Source organism: Ranitomeya imitator, chromosome 5 (genome assembly GCF_032444005.1).
Source record: "Ranitomeya imitator isolate aRanImi1 chromosome 5, aRanImi1.pri, whole genome shotgun sequence".
Lineage (NCBI taxonomy): Eukaryota > Metazoa > Chordata > Amphibia > Anura > Dendrobatidae > Ranitomeya > Ranitomeya imitator.
The window spans coordinates 337,055,616-337,081,711 of NC_091286.1; the positions used below are offsets into that span (position 1 = coordinate 337,055,616).

At 47.0% G+C, this 26,096-nt stretch overlaps 1 protein-coding gene across 1 annotated transcript; it reads left to right on the forward strand.

Moving 5' to 3' along the window:
• The first annotated feature begins 8,534 nt into the window (after positions 1 to 8,534).
• AKIRIN2 (akirin 2) lies at positions 8,535 to 25,287 on the forward strand. The gene is made up of 5 exons (XM_069726383.1): positions 8,535 to 8,959; positions 17,406 to 17,546; positions 18,369 to 18,512; positions 22,962 to 23,033; positions 24,640 to 25,287. The coding sequence occupies exons 1-5, from the start codon at positions 8,791 to 8,793 to the stop codon at positions 24,648 to 24,650; spliced, it is 537 nt and encodes a 178-aa protein (XP_069582484.1). The 5' UTR covers positions 8,535 to 8,790; the 3' UTR covers positions 24,651 to 25,287.
• The last annotated feature ends 809 nt before the right edge of the window (positions 25,288 to 26,096 follow it).

Below are 26,096 nucleotides of genomic sequence, written 5' to 3' on the forward strand. Positions count from 1 at the left end.
GATAGGGTCTACTATTTACAGCGATCAGGCGTGGCGATGGGCGCGAAATGTGCACCAGCCTATGCCAACACCTTTTTGGGCTGGTGGGAGGAAAAATTTGTTTACCCCTTTCCATCATTCGCTGCCCACGTACACGCCTGGTATCGCTTTATAGACGATATTTTTATTATCTGGAAGGGTACAGAGGAGGAATGTATTACATTTTTTTACAACTTGAATTCCAATCCTTATATTTTTCTTACATACTCCATTTCTGCTAGTGACATCACCTTTTTGGACTTGAGGATATTTTCACATGAGCGATGAATCTTTTTCGTAAACCCACGGCAACAAATGCGCTCCTGGAATTTTCCAGTTTTCATCCATGGCATACAAAGGTGGGTGTACCCACAGGACAGTTTCTACGCGTCAGGCGCAACTGTACCCTTGATTGTGACTTTTCAATCCAGGCTCGTGAGCTTTCGGATCGGTTTCGACAAAGGGGTTACCCTAAACGTGTTATCTCTACAGCCTACCAAAGAGCAAGGGGACAATATCAGAAGTCTCTTTTATCCTCTAAGAGACAAAGCCAGGAGATACAGACCAGATTCATCACTGATTTCAACAATAACTGGAAACAGGTCAGTGATATTTTATCTAAACACTTGCAAATTCTTCGGACGGATACACAAACTTCGGAGGTCACAAGCAACAGACCCCTTCTGACAGCAAGACGGGCACCTAACCTCAGGGACCTTCTTACTAGGAGCCACTTTAAAAGACCAAAGGTGAGGTTGAATAGAGGCATCACCTTGAGGGGGTCATTCCCATGTGGGGATTGTAATATCTGTCCCCACATGGCTTTGACTCGTGACCTCTTCGTGCATCCTACCCTTCTCAGTAGACACCCCCTTAGGACATACATCAACTGTAGATCTAGGGATGTAGTCTACGCCCTTATCTGTCCTTGTAGGATGGTGTATGTCGGGCAGACCACCCAAGAACTAAGGAAGCGGGCCCAGAAACACATCTCCAAAGTGCATTTAGCAGCATCGGATTTGAGGAAGGGCAGGGTTCTTACCCCGGTGGCTGAACATTTCTTAGCTAAACATGGAGGTTCCTCGGACAATCTGAAGGTGGTGGGCTTGCAAAAGCTCACCCCCAACGAGAGAGGGGGGGATAGACGCAAACATCTTTTACAAATGGAGTCCAGATGGATCTTCCAATTACAATCGGTAGCCCCTTCAGGCTTGAATGAAGAGCTTCTCTTCACAGGGTTCCTGGGATAATGGAGATCTTTGGGGATTTATTACTGTTTGAACCCCCCCTCTATGTATCGTGATACTAAAAAAATTTTTTCTTTTTTCCATTTTTAGCTGCCTATTGGGACTGGATTTGCCCGTCTCTGCATTATACGTTCTTGTTATTAGAGGGGTGCCTGTCTACCATGTCCTCTCCTGCACTGTGTCTGGGGACATTTTGGGACTCATACCTGCCACACATTGAAGATAGATCAACAGTGGATTTCTCCATCAGGAGGGATGTGGCTTTTGGATGTGTCCCATTTGGGATGATACGTCTGGATTGGACCTATTCGATCTGGGCAATGTATGCCCCCGCTACAAATTGGCTGTTGACCCTCTCCTGTGCATGACCTGAGGTTACTTTGGGTTCTTCTTCATCACTTATCATGGATGGATTTTCGTTAGATCGTCCGAATTCGCAATGAGCGGGTTGTAGCTACCAGCTGCACCCTCACATTAACTGTTTATTTGGCTGAAAGATGGAGCATGTATGAAGAACAAACTCTTTCCACATGTACTGTAATGGGGGATATCAGCACCTATGTCCCATGAACCTGTTGGCCTACGGCGCCCATTTGGAAATTATGTCTATACATGGACAGATTTTTATATATCCTACGGTCATCTCTTTCTATGTCCATGGCACATGGACTTATGGCTATTTTACCATTGAGCTCTCATGCTTTCCGTTTTGATGCATGGGAGTTTTTCACTGGATTTGTTTTCCATATTGCCTTTGTACTTTATATTGTGTGCTTAACATCTTCTTTTCCCTCATGCAGGTTTTTCCAGGGGCCACACATTATCATTCTTGTGCGTGTGCGCTTTTCTATTTGGTCTTTACATACGCCCCTTACCTCACATACGTTGGTACTCTGTCTTTATTCTATGGGCTCTCTGTGCCCGGCGCAGGCGCAATGCGGCTCAATTTTTGAGCCGCGTTTGCGCATGCGCCAACTCTTCTCCATGGAGATCTCCGTCATCTCTGCTCTGCGTCCCTGTACTTGTGGCCGTACGCTACTTCCGCCCTCCACCTCCCTCTTCTGAGAGGTACACCGGTATGTTATTAAGCTAATTACAGTCTCTACATATATGTGGGTTACTCACCACACAATCTACTTCCCCTGACGAAGCCGCTGCGGCGGCGATACGCGTGGGGTCTCTTCCTTACACCCCCTCATTGCTATATGCTGGTCATTTATGACATGCGGATCTGCAGCGCTATTACAGCTTTCTAGCCTTTTGGCTTCATCTTGTTTTCACCTCAGACTCAGCTGAGTATTCTTCTGGCGCGATGCCGTTCCTATTATTTATATGGGAGCTTTGATTTCTCTATCTGGGCTACATCCCACATGTGTAATACCCGGTTAGCTCTGCCTGGACACTTATGTGTTAAGAGCTCCATTTGATTGTGCCATTCCGGTGTATTTATTCACCATTAGGAGGTATAGGGATTTTTTATATATCCCCTTGGAGTTCTTATTGGTGTTTATCACATTATATATACTATATACCATACCGATCTCCGTTTCGTTTTGGCATGTATATATAAGTCAGCATGTGCTGTTATATGTTTATGTCAGCCTGATGGTGTATATTCTATGTATATATTTTCTGCAGACTCATTAGGTTGTACAGGGGTGTCTTTTACACATTTGATGTATTTTAAGTGTTTTTATGTCTATATTGTGGTGTTTAATGAAACGTTTGCTATTTTTCTACATTATATGGTTGTGCAGGCCTGAATTAGTCCATTCTTTTTTTCTTCTTTTTCTGGTTATATATATACTAGCTATTGAACCCGTTCTACGCCCGGGTGGCGAGCATTTATATTGGTATATGGTCTCCATCCTGGTATGTGCTGCTCCATCCTGCGCCTCCATTCTGTCATTTGCTGCTCCCATCCTGTCATTTGCTGCTCCCATCCTGTCATTTGCTGCTCCCATCCTGCGCCCGTTCTGTCATGTGCTGCTCCCATCCTGCGTCCCCGTTCTATCATTTGCTGCTGCCATCCTGCGCCCGTTCTGTCATGTGCTGCTGCCATCCTGCGCCCGTTCTGTCATGTGCTGCTGCCATCCTGCGCCCGTTCTGTCATGTGCTGCTGCCATCCTGCGCCCGTTCTGTCATGTGCTGCTGCCATCCTGCGCCCGTTCTGTCATGTGCTGCTGCCATCCTGCGCCCGTTCTGTCATGTGCTGCTGCCATCCTGCGCCCGTTCTGTCATGTGCTGCTGCCATCCTGCGCCCGTTCTGTCATGTGCTGCTGCCATCCTGCGCCCGTTCTGTCATGTGCTGCTGCCATCCTGCGCCCGTTCTGTCATGTGCTGCTGCCATCCTTCGCCCGTTCTGTCATGTGCTGCTGCCATCCTTCGCCCGTTCTGTCATGTGCTGCGGCCATCCTGCGCCCGTTCTGTCATGTGCTGCTGCCATCCTGCGCCCGTTCTGTCATGTGTTGCGGCCATCCTGCGCCCGTTCTGTCATGTGCTGCTGCCATCCTGCGCCCGTTCTGTCATGTGCTGCGGCCATCCTGCGCCCGTTCTGACATGTGCTGCTGCCATCCTGCGCCCGTTCTGTCATGTGCTGCTGCCATCCTGCGCCCGTTCTGTCATGTGCTGCTGCCATCCTGCGCCCGTTCTGTCATGTGCTGCTGCCATCCTGCGCCCGTTCTGTCATGTGCTGCTGCCATCCTGCGCCCGTTCTGTCATGTGCTGCTGCCATCCTGCGCCCGTTCTGTCATGTGCTGCGGCCATCCTGCGCCCGTTCTGTCATGTGCTGCGGCCATCCTGCGCCCGTTCTGTCATGTGCTGCGGCCATCCTGCGCCCGTTCTGTCATGTGCTGCTGCCATCCTGCGCCCGTTCTGTCATGTGCTGCTCCCATCCTGCGCCACCATTGTATTATATGCCCCCGCTCCAGTGTGTATGCCCCCGAATGCTGCTGCCATATAAAAAAAAAAAAAATACCATACTCACCTATCGTCCGGCTCCACTGCAGGTATGTCTTCAAGAAAATGGCGCCGGAAAGCGGGGACTGCGCAGGCGCCGATTCCGGCAGCAGGAATCGGCGCCTGCGTAGTCCGCGCCCTCCGGAGCCGGGAGCAGAGGAGCCGGGAGACGGAGCCGCAAGCAGCACTGGAACCGGGAAAGGTGAGTATACTTAACCTCCCTCCTGGCGGTCCCTGACTCTCCGGTGGAGATCGCGGTATGCGTTCAGTGCTTACGCATACCGCGATCTCCCGGGAGCGTCGCTCTGTGAGGCCCAGACTGCGCCGGCGCTTGCGCTTGCGCAGTCTATAGAGGCTTCGGACAGAGTGACGCTCCCAGCGTTATATTATAGATTAGTGGATTAGGCATTGCACCCTCTTTATATTTGACATACAGCTAGAGTGCACCCTTAATTTATATTTTGTAGCACTTGCGTTAACAGCAGCCCGTTAACACATGTGTTGAACGGACTGCTGTTAACACAATGTGACCCTAACCTTAGCCGAGATTTTCAGCCCTTTTTTTAGGCTAAAAGTGCTCCTCTCCGCTTATACTCGAGTCATTGTCCCAGGGAGTCGGCGGGGGAGGGGGAGTGGCGGCCGTCACATCATACTCACCTGCTTCTGACGCAGTCTCTGCACTTCCCTGCTTCTCCGATGGTCTCTGGCACCTGCAGCTCTTCCTGTGTTCAGTGGTCACGTGGTACTGCTCATTAAAGTAATGAATATGGATGCGACTCCACTCCCATAGGTGTGGCGCGCATCTTCATTACTTTAATGAGCGGTACCATGTGACCGCTGAACACAAGAACAAGCTGCCGGCACACGCCGGAGACCATCGGAGAAGCAGGGACATACAGAGAGACCACGCCAGGAAGGAGCGAGTATGATTGGGGAGGGTGAGCCATGCGATATTCACCTGTCCCCGTTCCACCGCCGGGCTGTATTCCGCGTCCTCTGGCTGTAACATTCAGGTCAGAGGGCGCGATGACGTGGTTAGTGAGCGCCCTCTGCCTGAACAGTCACTGCAGAGACCCGGTAGACACAGCGGCGTGCGGCGCTGGAACAGGTGAATATTGCAAGTGCTAGGGGCGTGAGCCAGCAGCGACACTGCCACCTGGCTCTCAGTGACGAGAGGTGAGTATGTCATTTTTTTTTTTAATCGCAGCAGCATACGGGGCATATTATTCTATGGAGCATCTTATGGGGCCATCAACCTTTGTGCAGCATTATATGGGGCATAATATTCTATGGAGCATCTTATGGGGCCATCAACCTTTGTGCAGCATTATATGGGGCATAATATTTTATGGAGCATCTTATGGGACCATCAACCGTTGTGCAGCATTATATGGGGCATAATATTTTATGGAGCATCTTATGGGGCCATCAACCGTTGTGCAGCATTGTATGGGGCATATTATTCTATGCAACATCTTATGGGGCCATCAAGCTTTGTGCAGCATTATATGGGGCATAATATTTTATGGAGCATCTTATGGGGCCATCAACCGTTGTGAAGCATTCTATGGGGCATATTATTCTAAGGAGCATCTTATGGGGCCATCAACCTTTGTGCAGCATTACATGGGGCATAATATTTTATGGAGCATCTTATGGGGCCATCAACCGTTGTGCAGCATTGTATGGGGCATATTATTCTATGGAACATCTTATGGGGCCATCAAGCTTTGTGCAGCATTATATGGGGCATAATATTTTATGGAGCATCTTATGGGGCCATCAACCGTTGTGAAGCATTATATGGGGCATAACATTCTATGGAGCATCTTATGGGGCCATCAAGCTTTGTGCAGCATTGTATGGGGCATAACATTCTATGGAGCATCTTATGGGGACATCAACCATTGTGCAGCATTATATGGGGCATAACATTCTATGGAGGATCTTATGGGGCCATCAAGCTATGTGCAGCATTATAAGGGGCATATTATTCTATGGAGCATCTTATGGGGCCATCAACTTTTGTGCAGCATAACATTCTATGGAGCATCTTATGGGGCCATCAAGCATTGTGCAGCATTATATGGGGCATATTATTCTATGGAGCATCTTATGGGGCCATCAACCTTCGTACAGCATTATATCGGACATATTTTAATATATGGGGCCATCACCAACCTCCAACCTTTATGCCGCATTATATGGGGCATAATATTCTATGGAGCATCTTATGGGGCCATCATTAACCTTTTATGCAGCATTATATGGGGAATATTTTAATATGGAGCATCTTATGGGGCCCATCATAAACTGTATGAAGCATTATATGGGGCTCTTGATTCAATATGGATATTCAAAAACACAACCTACTGATGTCTCAATTAATTTTACTTTTATTGGTATCTATTTTTATTTTTGAAATTTACTGATAGCTGCTGCATTTTCCACCCTAGGCTTATACTCGAGTCATTAAGTTTTCCCAGTTTTTGTGGCAAAATTAGGGGTCTCGGCTTATACTCTAGTATATACGGTAGTTTGAGGAGCCCAATTTTCTAAATGCACCTCTCAGGGAATTCATCTACAGCTGCAGGCACTATTTTTCCCCACAAGTGGTTTCACTTTGCAACATTCACACCATGCGTTTATCTGGAGAATTGCTATTATGCCAGCTTAGTGCCCACACATAGTGTCCTGCCTGGGCTCCTGGAGACATGCACCCCATCAATTGCTAGCAAGTCTCTCCCCGCTACAGTAATGCTGAACATGTGGTCGCTTACTGCCCACCGTGAGGCTCAGAAGGAGGGGGGGGCATTTGAGAGCACAGATTTCACTGGATTTTATTTGAGGGGCAGGAGTCATGTCGCTTTTCCAGCGACCTTGTTCTACCAGTAAAGTGGGAACCCCCTATATTTATTCTCGGGGCTGGTTGTGTGTGGGATTAGTTAGGGGTTTTCATTGGTAATATTTTGGGGTACATAACATTTTTTGGATCGTTTTCAGTATAAGACCAGAATCACTTAGTATAATGGTGCGCGGTGGTCATTTGACATGACGGGTGCACTCTGCGCCGTCCCAGTCGTGATTCAACATGAAGACAATGTGGCGATCATTGTCCCCTAGCCATTCATGCGTTCAGATTATGGGGCTGGATATCAACCCTCATGCGCTGTTGCGCTTTATACACAATACGCCCCTAATCACCTGCATTCATTTATTTCTCAATTATTGTCGTCACTTGACTGGCTATTAAAGTCTGACACTTACTCTTGTCTCATACCCCCTGACAAAGCTACAGCATAGTGGTGAAACGCACATCAAGGTTCCACTTACCCCACATAAGGAGCAGGATGTCTCAAGGTACATTTGGGAAGTTATTTTTTTATGTTTGAATCATGCATAGATATCATATTTATTCCTATTATAGCTATCATGATGCATGGACTTGCACTTTATTTTCCATTTCTGATGTCCGCTGTAGCTAAAGTGCTGCCGGTTTTTGAACGGTGGTGAATCCGCATGTGTTCATTGAACCGTGTAGAATCACCGCCTCCAATACATTGTACGGGTGATAGTTATCTTGCGGAGGTTGGCATCTCCACAAGAAAAATTGACATGCTGCGGTCTGTAGAGACGCACCGCATGTCCGTCTCCACAGGTGTCTGTGCACGCATCGTGGGCATTGAATTTCTTGAAATCCCATCCACTATGCTGTAACATCTGGCCGCTGCAGAGGTACACAGCGTCCAAACCATAGCGTTTACTGACCGTGGGCACATACCCTAATAGATAAACATACAACAAAGAAAATTCCGCATTCTTGCCCCAATGACCGTGCAATAGGCGACTTATTACACCGCACAGAGAATATAAGCGCGGCCTACACTAGAGGAACAGTGGCCGCTATCCTCCTCTTTATTAAAACCACTGAAAGCTCCAGAGAAAGATCCTGGAAACTCTGGGCAGGGATCACAGCAATAATGGCTGCAGAGGCGACGGGACAAAGGGTTTGCGGCAATGTCCTGCTGTCTCCCAGGATCCTTAGGAGCAGAGCTGTCCATAGATGTGCCCCTCGGGGCTATGGGGCCCGCAGTCGCCCACCCCCAGCTGGACGTGCCGCGGCTGCCAATGACAAGTTTCACAACAACTACTGGGATTTAAATTCAAACACGGAAGCGACTTCCTCGAAATGTTGCATGTCGGGTCTTGTAGTTCCCTTGCCGCCCTGTAGGATACAAAGTCCCCTGGAGGAAACTCGCTTTCCCAGAAGCCTCCGCGCAGCACTAGTGCTTGACGGTGCGAGAATGAATCAGTGGCGTTGTTATTAACGCCATATTGAGAGCAGCAGAAGGAAGGAGCCAGAGCCTGGTAACGCACGGCGTCGTTGTGAGCGGGCACCATCCCCTGCCATCCTCCTCCGCCCGCCAAGTCCCCGCTGTGGGCGAAGCTGATAACCGGCTGGCACACTCCGCGGAAGCCGGAAAGCGAAGAACCGGGGACAGCAGGGAGCGGAGCCGCCGTGTGAGGCCCCCCAGTCCGGCTCATAGACTGCCCGACCACCCCGGACATGGCCTGCGGAGCCACCCTTAAAAGGACTATGGACTTCGACCCGCTTCTCAGCCCGGCGGCCTCCCCCAAGCGGCGGCGCTGCGCCCCCCTGTCCCCGGCCTCCCCACAGAAGTACCTCCGTATGGAGCCGTCGCCGTTCGGGGAGGTGTCGTCCCGGCTCACCACAGGTAGGGGGAGGGGAGGCGGCCATCGCTGCCGGGGAAGCTTTGTTCCCTGCGACCACCAGCGGCCTGAGCATGGTCACACGGGATGTGGCTGCATGAGGGGGCTCCTTCCCGGGCCCTATGACAACACTGCTGTTACTGATGGGGGCAGTTATTCCCTAGTAGTGGCACTGGCGCCGCCATCTTTACTATGGGCGGATCCTCAAACAGCTGGGACTTGTCCTCCTCACCTGAGATGCTGCATCTCTCCAGAAGGCCTGCGATCATGGCTGCCAGCTGAGAAACCATCTAGTCCATAGTCTGTGGTCCCCTCCATTAATCTGGGGCAGCAGAACCCCATCTGTACCCGCTGGTGGTCAGCCGTCTGCTTGTTTGGGTGGGAAGCATCTTAGGAAAGGTGAATGCCCCCCAATTACATGGATGGCACTGGTGGGCTCCTACCTGCCCCACAGGTCCCCTCGTTACGTCTTGTACCTGGTGGGAGGACCCCTATCCCGCCATGGCAGTCATGTGGCCCTGCTCTGCCAGGTAATCTCATGGCGTTGGGTGGTAGGACGTATCTGTAGGGGGCAGCGAGGCCTTGGGTGGTAGAGGTGGGCTATTAATATTGCTGCAGTAGCCCGGTCTGCTGGCGCTTCACTTGCAGTCCTGTGTAAGCGTATGACTGCCTGTTTTACTTGGTGACTGGTGTTGGGCACAGGACCCCCAGCATTGGGGCACCACAGCTATTGCAACTATATTAGTCGTTCGATTTTTGTGAACAATTTTTATTTATGTATTTTGGGCTTAATTAAATATTTTGCCCCATTTCCCTTCTATAGCCTCCATGTTGCCCAGTCTATTGCTGGCTGCAGAATGGGTTAACTGGAAATAATAGTACTCTGTATATAGCGCCAACATATTCCACAGCGCTTCAGTTTAACACTTCATGCACAAGTCATAAGTAATAATGTTAAAGATAATACAATAATTAAAGGAAAAATAATGCCGACCCTGCTCATAAGAGCGTCCAATCTACAGTGAGGTGGGGGGAGACACAGTACAGGGTCTTGTTTACAATGATGGTCCAGCCATCTTGAGGGAATGGGGATAGATAAAGGCTGCATGAGGTTGTCACCAGCCGGTATGTGTGGTGTTGGGTGCTATGTACACATGCACACGATCGGGCGCCCTAAACAAATGTTTTGAGCGAGCGCCTAAAGCTGTGTAAGTTGTGGATGGTCCTAATTTCTTGGGGTAGAGCATTCCAGAGGATTGGCGCAGCACGGGAGAAGTCTTGGAGTCGGGAGTGGGAGGTACGGATTAGTGCAGTGGTCTGTTAGGCCGATAGACAGAAATGAGGGAGGAGATGTAAGGGGGTGCCACACTGTGAAGAGCTTTGTGGGTGAGAACAAGTACTTTGAATTGGATCCTGTAATGAATGGGCAGCAAGTGTAACGACTGGCGAAGAGCAGACGTGTCCGAGTAACGATTAGCCAGATGGATGACCCTAGCTGCTGCATTAAGGATGGACTGGAGAGGGGAAAGCAGAGTAAGGGGGAGGCCAATTAATGGAGCGTTGCAGTAGTCCAGGCGGGAGTGGATCAGGGCGACAGTGAGGGTTTTTGTTGTTTCCATTGTGAGAAAAGGGCGGATTCTAGAGAGCTCATTCTGAGGGTCCAGGGGAGAGAGTTTGATTCTTTTATCTCCGTTTTGACCCCTCTAAGCTGATTTATGACCACATCAAAGTTGGATGTGGCAGGAAACAAAGTTCCCATAAAAGCCAAGCAGTGCAACGTTTGTAATTAAACCCAATGCAAGAATGATTTTTAGCCCCAAATACACGTTGCTCATCCAAAAAAATAAATGTCCCTGGTCTGGCCAACCCCATAAATTATTATAATTATTCCCAGGTCTGAAGATCAGGAGATATACTGGATTTTCATATTTTAGGTTACAGGTCTCAGAACTGGAAAATTCCCAGGAGCCCAAATTGGCCATAAAAAAAACCTGCCTACCCCTGAAGCCTCCAGTGATCCTTCACATCCTGCACATCTGGCAGTGCACCTGCAGGGCGGCAGCAGCGAGGACAGGGCTGGCAGCAGGCCTCCGACTTGCCGCCTCACGTGTAGGGTTCCCTATAGGCTTCCATTATAAGGAGACGCAAGTCCAGGAATACAATGTGCAGATACTTGGTCTGTGCCCTGCATTGTGGCTGAGAGTGCTGATCATCCTGCTGGTGCCCATGTTCCCAGGAGAACCAGTACTAACCAGTGATTATGGCCGCTCTCCAGTAAGCGCTGATTAGAGGTGACTGATCTGCATTACAATGTGTCACTGCAGGAGTGATGATGCTCAGCCCTAGAAGAATGCAGTAGCCGGTCACATGGCCCGTGCTGCCTCATGGCTTCCAGTGGGGGACAATGGCCCTGGGTGTTGTGGCTTTCAGGGACCTTTAAAGGGAGGGAGTCCATCTGCATAAAGTGCCTGTTCAGGCCTAGTACACCATGGCGTGGCCGAGCGCTTCCTTGCACCTTCCCGCCCACTTATTTTTCATCTATTCTTGTCTCCGATTTTGGCACAACTCAAAGCTGTGCCAAAGTGCCGCAACTCTATGTATTTTTACGCTCTGCGCAGCGAATGTGGTGCAGGTTAAGGCCACCCGCCTGATTATTCAGATTTGATACTGGCTTAGTGATAGAAAGCAGAGGGTGGTTATAAATGGTATAGTCTCTAACTGGGTCGCTGTGACCAGTGGGGTACCGCAGGGGTCAGTATTGGGACCTGTTCTCTTCAACATATTCATTAATGATCTGGTAGAAGGTTTACACAGTAAAATATCGATATTTGCAGATGATACAAAACTATGTAAAGCAGTTAATACAAGAGAAGATAGTATTCTGCTACAGATGGATCTGGATAAGTTGGAAACTTGGGCTGAAAGGTGGCAGATGAGGTTTAACAATGATAAATGTAAGGTTATACACATGGGAAGAGGGAATCAATATCACCATTACACACTGAACGGGAAACCACTGGGTAAATCTGACAGGGAGAAGGACTTGGGGATCCTAGTTAATGATAAACTTACCTGGAGCAGCCAGTGCCAGGCAGCAGCTGCCAAGGCAAACAGGATCATAGGGTGCATTAAAAGAGGTCTGGATACACATGATGAGAGCATTATACTGCCTCTGTACAAATCCCTAGTTAGACCGCACATGGAGTACTGTGTCCAGTTTTGGGCACCGGTGCTCAGGAAGGATATAATGGAACTAGAGAGAGTACAAAGGAGGGCAACAAAATTAATAAAGGGGATGGGAGAACTACAATACCCAGATAGATTAGCGAAATTAGGATTATTTAGTCTAGAAAAAAGACGACTGAGGGGCGATCTAATAACCATGTATAAGTATATAAGGGGACAATACAAATATCTCGCTGAGGATCTGTTTATACCAAGGAAGGTGACGGGCACAAGGGGGCATTCTTTGCGTCTGGAGGAGAGAAGGTTTTTCCACCAACATAGAAGAGGATTCTTTACTGTTAGGGCAGTGAGAATCTGGAATTGCTTGCCTGAGGAGGTGGTGATGGCGAACTCAGTCGAGGGGTTCAAGAGAGGCCTGGATGTCTTCCTGGAGCAGAACAATATTGTATCATACAATTATTAGGTTCTGTAGAAGGACGTAGATCTGGGGATTTATTATGATGGAATATAGGCTGAACTGGATGGACAAATGTCTTTTTTCGGCCTTACTAACTATGTTACTATGTTACTATGATACCACTGGTGTAACAGACCTGCCGGTGGGCATGCCCCCTTAGTGGGTTAGTTCACTTTACGCCAGCAAGCCCAATCATCAAGGCTGGTGTGCAGAATACCATTCTTACTGTATTGGGGCCATGGTCTTATGTTATAATGAACCGTGTACTGGAGTAAGATGCCAATTACATCAAGACTGGCGCAAAATGCCGGGCATAATGAATCGGGGCCTCTGTTCTTAGTGATTTGCTGCTGGTGCCTAATTTTGTGGGTTGCCAACGGTTTTGGACTTCTTTCTGCTTCACTATTAAAGGGAATCTGTCAGCAGGTTTTGTTTCCTTATTCAAGGGCAGCATGATGTAGGTGCAGAGATGCTGATTCCAGCAGTGGGCCACTTACTGGGCTGCATGCTGCCATTTTGAAACAATCCAGGTTTTTCTACTGCAGTGCTCTTTATAACCGCCAACATCACTGATTGGCAGCTTTCTGCTGATGCACAGCGTACACAAGCAGTGGTGGGGGCTGGGTTACACAGAGCAGTTGACTAGGAGACGCACAACCCAGTCTTGTAGTGATAATCTCCTGCTGATCAAACACTGTATTCCAGACACATCACTGGAATCAAGGTCTCTGCCCCTATATCATGCTGCTCGTAGATTACATGGTAAAACCCACAGGCAGATTTCATTTTAAAGAATCAGTCAGGGAATATAGAGAATCTGTTACTGGGTTATCGTCCACTTTCACAGTTCTGTAGGTCACAAAGAGGCTGTGTTCAAGCATCGCGTGTTACTGTCCCAGCAAAGTGAGTGTGGCCTCTGAAACCTGCACACGCTGATTATTTATGTTTGCAAATTTGAAGTAGTTCGAGATTGGCAGCATGTCGGCTTTAATTGTTTTTGCAGTGTCGTTCACTCATTTAATAAATGGGGGTAGAGTGTATGTATATATAATTATTTCCTCTCCCTTAGTCCTACATATAAATCAGTATTTGCAGCAGATTTTCTGCTCCAAATACCTCACTTGTGCGCATATCCTTACTGCAGACTATTCTCACTCTTTTTAAAGGGGTTGTTCACTATGACAACTCCTACTCAATCACTGTTTCTCCTACCGGGGATTGAGCTTGGCAGTAGGAGACAGGTGATGCTACTGGTGTTGCTGCCATCCCTGCACTGGTATAGGTGGGATGCTCGGCACTGTGGGGGCTCCGACATTTTGTATCTCTTCTGGCCCGCACCACTACCACTGCTGCCCACCCGTCTGTAGCTAAATTCTGACTGTATGACGGATCCCCTATTTGAGACATTACATTTCTATCCCCTATTCCTAAAGTCTTTGTGGTGGGGGAGGGGTGCATCTTAGTCTGTAAAATACAGTGCTCATGTGAACTTGGGTACAGTGGTTTTGTGGCAGCACAAGAAGTCCCTACGCGCCTGTGTGTTGCCGTTTTCAGCATCCTACTTCTAGGGGAAATGTCTCTTGATGTTCACACACGTTTGTTTTCTCACAAGTTAGGAGGGAGAACCTCTTAGGCCGGGATCACACACAGCGAGATACGGCCGAGTCTCGCAGGTTAAAACCAAGCTCTGGCACCGGCTCTCCGGAGCGCGCAGCTCCATGTATTGCTGTGCGGCCACACGCTCTGCTCTGTGGTGCCAGAGCTTGGTTTTAACCTGCGAGACTCGGCCGTATCTCGCTGTGTGTGATCCCGGCCTTATAGTATCTGAGGTAATGCATGGACAAGTATTATGGCCACATATGAAATTGGTTTATCATAATGATGTGCTTGGAAAACTGTCCCACAAAGACCACCCAGCACTTTCTCAGGGCCTGGCGATCAGCTGACTGTTGCACTCCTAATGGCCCATTTAGGCGAGTAAATCAGCAAACAAGCTTTCGTAAGGGCTGGTGTGACTGTATGTTCTCCATCCAAGAAAACTGGTTCAATTTATACTGATCAAACAGTGATCAGTGGGAACCGATTGATGTCTGAGTGCAGTCCAATGTTTTCCACAGACCCATAGACATGAATGACAATCTGAAATCTTTTTTTTTTTTAATCATTCCCAACTATCAGCCCTTTTTAAAAGGTAATCGATCGCCTAATTTTGGGCCTATAAGCTGCGGCCACTGCCATCAGGGGATTATATACGGCATTCTGTAGATAAGCCTCCGATGTATATTGAAAAATAAGAAAAACGAGTTAGATTAGACTCACCCAGGGGCGGTCCGGGTCCAGCACCTCCCATCTTCATGCGATGAAGTCCTCTTGTCTTCACGCTCCGGCGCAGGCGCACTTTGTCTGCCCTGTTGATGGCAGAGCAAAGTACTGCAGTGCGCAGGCGCCGGAAAGGTCAGAGAGGAGCCGCAACAGAAGCAAGGAAGGGAACGTCATCGTATGAAGATGGACCCGGACCACGACGCCCATCGGACCGGACCGCATCAGGACCGCCCCTTTGTGAGTATCATCGAACTTGTTTTTCTTGCCTTTCAGGTGACATCCGGGCTTATCTACAGCATTCTGTAATGCTGTAGATAAGGCCCTGATAGTGGTGGCTGCAGTTTATAGGGCCAAAATTAGGTGACAGATTCCCTTTAAATATGTCAGCATTCACTCGACAAATCATCAAAATTCTTATTCGTTGGCTGCAATTACTATTCTCGACAGCACATCGTAGCATGTCGAAAGGAGATGTGCTGCCGAAAACCTGATACTGTATGGGGACAGAATGGTGGGATGGTGTAATATTGCATATGATTTCCCTTTATAATGTAGATGTGTGCACCTCCTACCATTCATATTGAGCTTTTTTACCCCCTGTATGGCCCGAATACAGCAAGGGTGTACAGATCCGAACTCCATTAGTCACAGGCTGCCGGCAATGTCACATCTGTCTACAATAGATTCCTTGCACAATTTCTTGCTGACGTCTCTTCAGTAACTTCCTGCCCCATTTCGAAGTTGGTGTTTCTGATAAGTCTCTGGTCACATCACAGTTGTCACTCATGAGCCTTTGTGCACCATAGTGAACCTGTGGCCAGGGCGTACGTATCTCATAAGTGCGGCTGATTTGTTAGAAACATGGACTCAACATTTCGTCTCATTCCTGCCTCGTTTTATTTATTTATTTTTATTTTAAATCCTGGCTCTATAACTGCTCAATGGCGGCTGCTTATCTGCTGCCATCTCGTTATTTCAAGGCATTGTCCACCTATTTATTTCTAAACAGCTCAACATGATGTAACATAAAGTATATTATGCCAGTCTTGATGAGGGAGTGTGGTAGGATCAGACTCTCCTCTTTTTTTTTTTTTTTTCTTTTTTTTTTCTCATTAAGAGGAGCATCCGAGAAGTGACGTGCCACAAAACTTACTCTAGTCAGGGACTGGAGTAATTGGTCTGGCATAATAAACGCCACAGCTCATAATGAATTTGAGCTGAGATTTCATGCCCATCAAAGGTCGCAACATTTTTGTGCAACTCTTGAGTTTTCAAAGCAATATACAACAGATTTTAGCATAAGTTTGGATGCATTGGGGCTAAAAGCCAGATTGTAGAGTTGGTGTCCATTTTGGTGGAGTCGGTATAAAATAGACCGGCTGATAACATATAGTACAGTAGTTCAGTGCAGGATGTGCTGTAAATGTTTTCAGACTAATTTGGGAAAGTTATAAAATGCCCAATAAATGTCTGTTCCTGATCTAAGGATCTTGGGTTTTAGTGGAGATGAATCTGTGCTGCACTTCATGTACTGTATTTTTGGGACTATAGGATGCACCAGACCAGAACATAAGATGCACCTAGGTTTTAGAGGAGGAAATTAGAAAAAAAATTTGGAGCAAAAAATGTTGTCAATTATGTACTAATATCCCCTAGCCTTGTATGCAAGGGCCCCCTCATCCCTAGCCTGGTTTGCATGGGCCTGATCAGAAAAAAAAAAAAACATTCTGCTTGTCTTCCCTTGCTGTGTCCTGTTCTTATGGCAGCAGCTGATTTATGCTTGTAAGCAGTGCATGGCTTTGACATCATGTGCTGCTTACAAGGAGAGGAAAGCTTGTGAAATACTCACTGCTCTCCAATCCCATGGGCGTGGAAAGCAGTGCATCATTGATCTTTTAATAGCGAGCACAGTAACCTCAGCTGCTGACTTCCTGCCACGGCTGGGCTCTGAAGTGTGCCAGCTACTTAAGGGAATGAATCTATTCACTGATCTCCACTCCAGTGGGCGTGGAGAGCAGTGAATATTCATTCCCTTCAGTGGCTGGGGTCTGAAGTGTGCCTGCTACTTTAGTAAGCCGGCGTCTGTGGCTAACAGTGTGTCCACTATTAAAGATAAATGAATATTCACTGCTCTCCACTCCCATGGGTATGGAGAGAAGTTAATCATTTGTTTAGCGCGGGCACAGGAGTTGGCCTCCGCAGCCGGCTCTTGTGACCTGTAGCACCCATTTTCCTTCAAATGCGTCTTATAGTCCGAAAAATACGGTGCATGCTCGGTAGTTACCAATGCTGCGGAATCGTAGTCAGGGAAATTGAGTTCGATGTTTGTCTTACAGACCCCACCCCTTTAGATTGGTGTCCTTAGCTCAGGTGATGCTGATGACTGCTTCCCTTTAATAGCAGTGTGAATAAATATACGGAGACCAGCGTGAAGCCTGGTGGGCGCTTTGGGTGTTACTTACCCCTTGTCTCTCCTTCCATTGCAGAACAAATCCTTTACAACATAAAGCAAGAGTATAAGCGCATGCAGAAGAGAAGACACTTGGAAAGCAGCCTCCAGCAGACAGAGCCCTGCTCCAGCGAAGGCACGCCACATCACTTTTTGCCTGGTGGGCAAAATATCCCCGGTGAGTAAATGGTCTGGAGCCTTTTAGTTATGGGTAACGGATAAACGTGCAGACTCTTTTCGGCACCCTCTTATAAGCCAACCAGCAGCGTTGGCAAGTGATCGGTACTAATGGTCTCTGGAGGGAAATTGGCACAACACATGGATTATGTGACTGGCCACGGACTTGCTGACATCACTAGCCTTGTTGTTTTATTTCCTTTTCATAAACCGGCTAGTGTAATATCATTGGTCCAAGTTTTCGGATCCTGCCCCTCAGTGGCGGGGACACTTCTTTTGCACTTCTGATAGGAACCATTATTGGGAAATCTTAACCTGTCACCGCTAACAATGGCTCTTCTAGTTTTATGCTGTGGACACAGCTACAATGGCTTCAAGAATTAAAGGGACTGTCCACTACTAGGATTACCCCTTAAACTAAATGTTCGGCCCTGATAAAATAATAAAGCTTATATTCCCCTCCTGTGCCAGCTCTGTTTCAGCAGTGTCTGCACTCGCGGTCCCGAGGCTGTGATGCGGTGGAATGACACGTGGTGCACTGGCGCCCAATCGACGCTGGCGTCACTGTCTTCGCTTTCGTACAAAGTGAAGAGGAAGTCAAGGATGAGCTGCAGCCCCGGCTTCCTCTTCATGTTCAGTTTGTACGAAGGCGGAAACGGTGATGCCAGCATGAATATAAGCTTTATTATTTCATTGGGGCTGAGCATTTAGTTCTAAGGGGTTTTCCTAGTTGTAGACAACACCTTTAATAATTCAGTAATCTCACCGGAGACTTTCCAGTTGTGTGCGCCATTAAATGGAAGCATGATCCTTTTCTTTGCAGGGACCTCCACGGCGTCACCACTGAGGAAGGAGCAGCCACTGTTTACCCTGAGACAGGTTGGAATGATATGTGAACGTCTCTTAAAAGAACGAGAAGATAAAGTTCGTGAAGAGTACGAAGAAATTTTGACCACAAAACTGGCAGGTATGAGCAACCTCGTACCCGATGAGCAATGTTTAAGTGGCACCGACCTAAGCTGCCTCCTGTGTGACAGAGCTGCATGGAACGGACCCCTTGGTTGTATTCTTCTTTTGGTGGCGTCCGTGGGATGGATTCACAGGTAAGCAGGAGAATGGCGGTGAGTGCCGCTTTTCCTCTGCTTGTTTGTGGATGGAAGCAATGCTTGGCTGTACATGGACGTTTTCTTCGTGTCTTTTCCTGCACTTCTGTAGCTTTTGGCCCTTAGATCATCCTAGTTATGGGAGCCTGTGTCCAGCTGTGCACGTGTATCTGTAAGGACACCAACAGGACAGGCTTTCATCCCCTTGATCTACATGGGAAGAAGTTGCATTTAGCCATGTATGGTTTGGCCACTCTATGGCTGATGTTTAGCTTTTTAATAGATCGCCATGTTTGATGCCACTTTGATCCACCAGCCTTCTGTGCAGTCCCTCCACCACTTCCATCCATATGATGGCAGCTGTTGGAGGGTATGTGATTAGTTTATCCTTTCTATTCTAAAACAAAATGCTTCTGCCAGGTTGTAAGAGGAAGTATGATGTGCCGCTCCGCATCAGGGCCGGTTGTCAGTCGGGGGCGCAGATACGTACAGCCTTGATTGAACCCACGACTGTCACCCCAATGACAACTCCTCCCGGTAGCATTTAGGATTATGTTAATTTCCTCCTGGCAGTTGGGGTGTAAGTGCGGGCACCTTACAGGGTCAGAATGTTATTAACCTGAAGATTAACCCCATATCTGCTGGTTACTATAGTTTTCTCATGTGACCGTCTCCTTTAACCCCTCTGTGACCTTAGACGTACTATCCCGTCGAGGTGCCCTGGGCTTATCTGACCCTGGACGGGATAGTACGTCATGGCCGAGCTCACGGGGGGAGCGCGGCCGGGTGTCAGCTGCTTATCGCAGCTGACATCCGGCACTATGTGCCAGGAGCGGTCACGGACCGCCCCCGGCACATTAACCCCTGGCACACCGCGATCAAAGATGATCGCGATGTGCCGGCGGTGCAGGGAAGCACCGCGCAGGGAGGGGGCTCCCTGCGGGCTTCCCTGAGACCCCCGGAGCAACGCGATGTGATCGCGTTGCTGCGAGGGTCTTACCTCCCTCCCTGCTCCCTCCAGCCCCGGATCCAAGATGGCCGCGGATCCGGGTCCTGCAGGGAGGGAGGTGGCTTCTCAGAGCAGGCACTGTGAAGCCTGCAGCGCTGCATGTCAGATCAGTGATCTGACAGAGTGCTGTGCAAACTGTCAGATCACTGATCTGTGATGTCCCCCCCTGGGACAAAGTAAAAAAGTTAAAAAAAAATTTTCCAAATGTGTAAAAAAAAAAATTAAAAAAAATATTCCAAAATAATGAAAAAAAAAAAAATTATTCCCATAAATACATTTCTTCATCTAAATAAAAAAAAAAACCCAATAAAAGTACACATATTTAGTATCGCCGCGTCCGTAACGACCCGACCTATAAAACTGTCCCACTAGTTAACCCCTTCAGTAAACACCGTAAGAAAAAAAAAAAAAAACTAGGCAAAAAACAACGCTTTATTATCATACCGCCGAACAAAAAGTGGAATAACACGCGATCAAAAGGACTGATATAAATAACCATGGTACCGCTGAAAGCGTCATATTGTCCCGCAAAAAAAGAGCCGCCATACAGCATCATCAGCAAAAAAATAAAAAAGTTATAGTCCTGAGAATAAAGCGATGCAAAAATAATGATTTTTTCTGTAAAATAGTTTTTATCGTATAAAAGCGCCAAACCATAAAAAAATGATATAAATGAGGTATCGCTGTAATCGTACTGACCCGAAGAATAAAACTGATTTATCAATTTTACCAAACGCGGAACGGTATAAACGCCTCCCCCAATAGAAATTCATGAATAGCTGGCTTTTGGTCATTCTTCCTCACAAAAATCGGAATAAAAAGCAATCAAAAAATGTCACGTGCCCAAAAATGTTATCAATAAAAACGTCAACTCGTCCCGCAAAAAACAAGACCTCACATGACTCTGTGGACCAAAATATGGAAAAATTATAGCTCTCAAAATGTGGTTTTGCAAAAAATATTTTTTGCAATAAAAAGGGTCTTTCAGTGTGTGACGGCTGCCAATCATAAAAATCCGCTAAAAAACTCGCTATAAAAGTAAATCAAACCCCCCTTCATCACCCCCTTAGTTAGGGAAAAATAAAAAAAAAATGTATTTATTTCCATTTTCCCGTTAGGGTTAGGGCTACGGTTAGGGCTAGGGTTAGGGTTAGGGCTAGGGTTGGGGCTACAGTTAGGGTTGGGGCTAAAGTTAGGGTTAGGGTTTAGATTACATTTACAGTTGGGAATAGGGTTGGGATTAGGGTTAGGGGTGTGTCAGGGTTAGAGGTGTGGTTAGGGTTACCGTTGGAATTAGGGTTAGGGGTGTGTTTAGATTAGGGTTTCAGTTATAATTGGGGGGTTTCCACTGTTTCGGCACATCAGGGGCTCTCCAAACACGACATGGCGTCCGATCTCAATTCCAGCCAATTCTGCGTTGAAAAAGTAAAACAGTGCTCCTTCCCTTCCGAGCTCTCCTGTGTGCCCAAACAGGGGTTTACCCCAACATATGGGGTATCAGCGTACTCAGGACAAATTGGACAACAACTTTTGTGGACCAATTTCTCCTGTTACCCTTGGGAAAATACAAAACTGGGGGCTAAAAAATAATTTTTGTGGGAAAACAAAAAGATTTTTTATTTTCACGGCTCTGCGTTATAAACTGTAGTGAAACACTTGGGGGTTCAAAGTTCTCACAACACATCTAGATAAGTTCATTGAGGGGTCTAGTTTCCAATATGGGGTCACTTGTGGGGGGTTTCTACTGTTTAGGTACATTAGGGGCTCTGCAAACGCAATGTGACGCCTGCAGACCAATCCATCTAAGTCTGCATTCCAAATGATGCTCCTTCCCTTCCGAGCCCTCCCATGCGCCCAAACGGTGGTTCCCCCCCACATATGGGGTATCAGCGTACTCAGGACAAATTGGACAACAACTTTTGGGGTCCAATTTCTCCTGTTACCCTAGGGAAAATACAAAACTGGGGGCTAAAAAATAATTTTTGTGGGAAAAAAATTGTTTTATTTTTATGGCTCTGCATTATAAACTTCTGTGAAGCCCTTGGTGGGTCAAAGTGCTCACCACACATCCAGATAAGTTCCTTAGGGGGTCTACTTTCCAAAATGGTGTCACTTGTGGGGGGTTTCAATGTTTAGGCACATCAGTGGCTCTCCAAACGCAACATGGCGTCCCATCTCAATTCCTGTCAATTTTGCATTGAAAAGTCAAACGGCGCTCCTTCCCTTCCGAGCTCTCCCATGCGCCCAAACAGTGGTTTACTGCCACATATGGAGTATCGGTGTACTCAGGACAAATTGGACAACAACTTTTTGGGTCCAATTTCTCCTGTTACCCTTGGTAAAATAAAACAAATTGGAGCTGAAGTAAATTTTTTGTGTAAAAAAGTTAAATGTTCATTTTTATTTAAACATTCCAAAAATTCCTATTAAACACCTGAAGGGTTAATAAACTTCTTGAATGTGGTTTTGAGCACCTTGAGGGGTGCAGTTTTTAGAATGGTGTCACACTTGGGCATTTTCTATCATATAGACCCCTCAAAATGACTTCAAATGAGACGTGGTCCCTAAAAAAAAAAATGGTGTTGTAAAAATGAGAAATTGCTGGTCAACTTTTAACCCTTATAACTCCCTAACAAAAAAAAAAAATTGGTTCCAAAATTATGCTGATGTAAAGGAGACATGTGGGAAATGTTACTTATTAAGTATTTTGTGTGACATATCTCTGTGATTTAATTGCATAAAAATTCAAAGTTTGAAAATTGCGAAATTTTCAAAATTTTCGCCAAATTTCCGTTTTTTTCACAAATAAACGCAGGTACTATCAAAGAAATTTTACCACTATCATGAAGTACAATATGTCACGAGAAAACAATGTCAGAATCACTGGGATCCGTTGAAGCGTTTCGGAGTTATAACCTCATAAAGGGACAGTGGTCAGAATTGTAAAAATTGGCCTGGTCATTGACGTGCAAACCACCCTTGGGGGTAAAGGGGTTAAGCGCATATTTGTTAAGGGGGGAGGGGCAGGGACTTTTATATTCATGGCCTATCCTTAAGATACATCCTCAGTATCTGATCTGTGGGGGTTCGGCACACTTGTCTCTCAGCTATTCCCGATGTCTGCAGCAGCTGGATGTGCGGAGTGGCTCCATCAACTTAATGGTGTCCGAGGCCAGGTACTGCAGATCTACCACCTATTCGACCTGGCCACGGCTGCTGTGGAGCTGTCCTGTGAACCTCCACAACTCTGTACATCTGGGAGGGTCTACTCTCACCTTGTGGTGACTTTCTCCTTCTCTTTTAGAACAATATGATGCTTTCGTGAAGTTCACTCATGACCAGATCATGCGACGATTTGGAGAGCAGCCTGCTAGCTGTGAGTATATTACAACTAAATAAACCTTTTAGATGTAGTACGATTTGAGGTTTATGATGACTACATCTACTTGATATGAGGTGAATACAAAACAGGGTATTCTTAAATTTGAATGTTCTCCCCTATGCATGGTGTAGAGATTTTTCTTTTTCTTTTCTGTTGTGTAATCTCCACTGATATTGAGATCCGAGACTCTGAAGAGCCTTATGTGGCTGGAGCGGAGGTCGACCAGGTGCACTGCAGCTTCATTCATTCTTGATGGACCATAGCTGAGCACAGCGTTTGGCTGGTAATCGGTACGCCCATAAGAATTCATGAATGGTACGGCAGTGCGCATGACTGACCTCCACTCCATTTACGTGGGGCTCTTGTTTAGAGCCCGGCCTGCATCTCATGGCTAGTGGAGGTCCCAGCAGTCAGGCAATTATCCCCTATTCATGGGGACAATCTTCCAAACGTGGGACTCTTTACAAGTAGGTCTTGTGTAACTATATCGCTCTGGCCATGTGAATGAGTGCCATTCCTTGTAATCACAAAAATAAGGTTTTCTGACTTTTCTGGAATGTGTTTTTTGGTAGTCAGCAGCTTTGGTCTCCTGATAGAGGTGCAGGTCGTGTTGGAACCAGCAGAATGAACGGCATAATTTTGTATTGTGGTGTTTTTTTTTTTTTTAAGTAGGTGACACAAGAGAATCAGCTACATAACTGGTGCTTACTAGTGATGAGCGAATATACTCGTTACTCGAGATTTTCCGAGCATGCTCGGGTGACCTCCAAGTATTTTTTTAGTGCTTGGAGATTTAGTTTTTCTTGCCACAGCTGAATGATTTACATCGGTTAGCCAGCTTGATTACATGTGGGGATTCCCTAGCAACCAGGCAACCCCCACATGTACTTATGCTGGCTAACAGATGTAAATCATTCAGCTGTGGCAAGAAAAACTTTATCTCCGAGCACTAAAAAATACTCGGAGGACACCCGAGCGTGCTCGGGAAATCTCGAGTAATGAGTATATTCGCTCATCACTAGTGCTAACCTTTTACCTTTTCTCATTAGGTGGTACACCACATACACAACTACTATCACATCCTCTCCACTCATGTGGCAATACATGGCCACTCTCCGAAGCTGGCAGAGGTACACTGCTGCTGCAGTTCTTCAGCGCCTCCCTGTTTCACATTGGACATACCCTGATACATAGGCAGAGGGACACTGCTGCAGTTCTTCGGCGCCTCTTTTTCACATTGGGCATACGCTGATCCATAGGCAGAGGGACACTGCTGCTGCAGTTCTTTGGCGCCTCTTTCGCATTGGGCATACGCTGATACATAAACAGAGGGACACTGCTGCAGTTCTTGGACATACCGTGATACATGGGCGGCAGGCAGAAATCTGATGCACGAGTATCGTACACATGTCCATGTAATTGTGACATGTGCAAGAACTCTGAGCGGTTAATGTGCAGCGACATCTTAACCAAAGCAGAAATGAGGCACTGCATGGCCTATGTAACAATGTGCTGATTCAGAAGATGAGTTTGGGAGGGGATTGCGGGGACATAACTGTCTAATATGTATTTTGGTAAAATCTTCTTCTCCTCTTTGCAGATGTCTCCTGAATCGTTCCTCGCCTTTCCTGGCTGTTCTCCCCATATTGCTGCAAGATGTCCTAGTTATGAATTGCAGCAAGGCCATATTTCCCTACCCTGTGAACACAGCTTATTCCGAGCTTCTGTCAGTGGCAACCACTCTTATGCAGCAACTGGTTTCCGAGTGCTCCCTGATGTCAGTGCCACCTGGACGTGGATCTATGCTACCTGTATTACTATACCAGTGGCCTCATTGCTGTATCATTGAAATCTGGCTTCTTTTTTTTGTTATTGTTTTAAGATGGATTAAAGCTGGTGTTCAAGAACATGCCCTGTACCTGTTGTATAAATCAGTCGTCCCTTCGACACTTTTCAGTGGGGTTTTACAGTTCACTACAACACCGCATCCACTGTCTGTACAGTGGCTTAAACAGTGGGACTTTTTTTTTTTTTTAAATGACATTTATGGGATCTGACTCTGGGCATGTGCATTTTAAAGAACTTTTGTGGGGGGGGGGAGGTAAAACAGATTTGATTACTTGTTTTGTAGTTTTTATTTATTCTATCAGTCTTTAACAAATGTTTAACGCAATTTATTTGCTGTCTTTCATTGTTTAACTGCCTTGTAGTACTGGAATTTAGTTGGTAAATAAAAAAATGTACATAAGTTGTCTGTTTTTTTTCCTTCTTCCAAATATATAAAAAGGGTACAGCAGGAGTTGGGCAATTGTCTGGAGGGGCCACAAGAGACCATGACAGTTGTGGAGGGCCAAACCAATAGGCTGAAATTACTACTTCTTAATATTAAACCCTTCACAATATTGCATACACTTAAATTATCTGTCTTGTCTGTGCATCTTTCCTGGCAAATGACGGCTAACTTAAAGGGAATCTGTCACCCCCCAAAATCGAAGGTGAGCTAAGCCCACCGGCATCAGGGGCTTATCTACAGCATTCTGTAATGTTGTAGATAAGCCCCCGATGTATCCTGAAAGATGAGAAAGAGGTTAGATTATACTCACGCGGGCGGTCCGATCCGATGGGTGTCTCGGTCCGGGGCCTACCATCTTACGATGACGTCCTCTTCTTGCCTTCACGCTGCGGCTCCGGTGCAGGCGTACTTTGTCTGCCCTTTTGAGGGCAGAGTAAAGTACCGCAGTGCGCAGGTATCGGGAAAGGTCAGAGGCCCTGAGCACAGCAGTACTTCTGCAGACAAAGTGTGCCGGAGCCACAGTGTGAAGACAAGAAGAGGATGTCATCGTAAGAAGATGGGAGGCGCTGGACCGGACCGTGACACCCATCGGACCGCCCTTGGGTGAGTATAATCTAACCTCTTTACCATTACCGAATGCTGTAGATAAGCCCCTGATGCTGGTGGGCTTAGCTCATCTTTGATTTTGGGGGTGACAGGTTCCCGTTAACAGCTGCAAGTAGGATGGTGCTCCACCTGCAGCTGTTAGATCCCACTGTCGATCG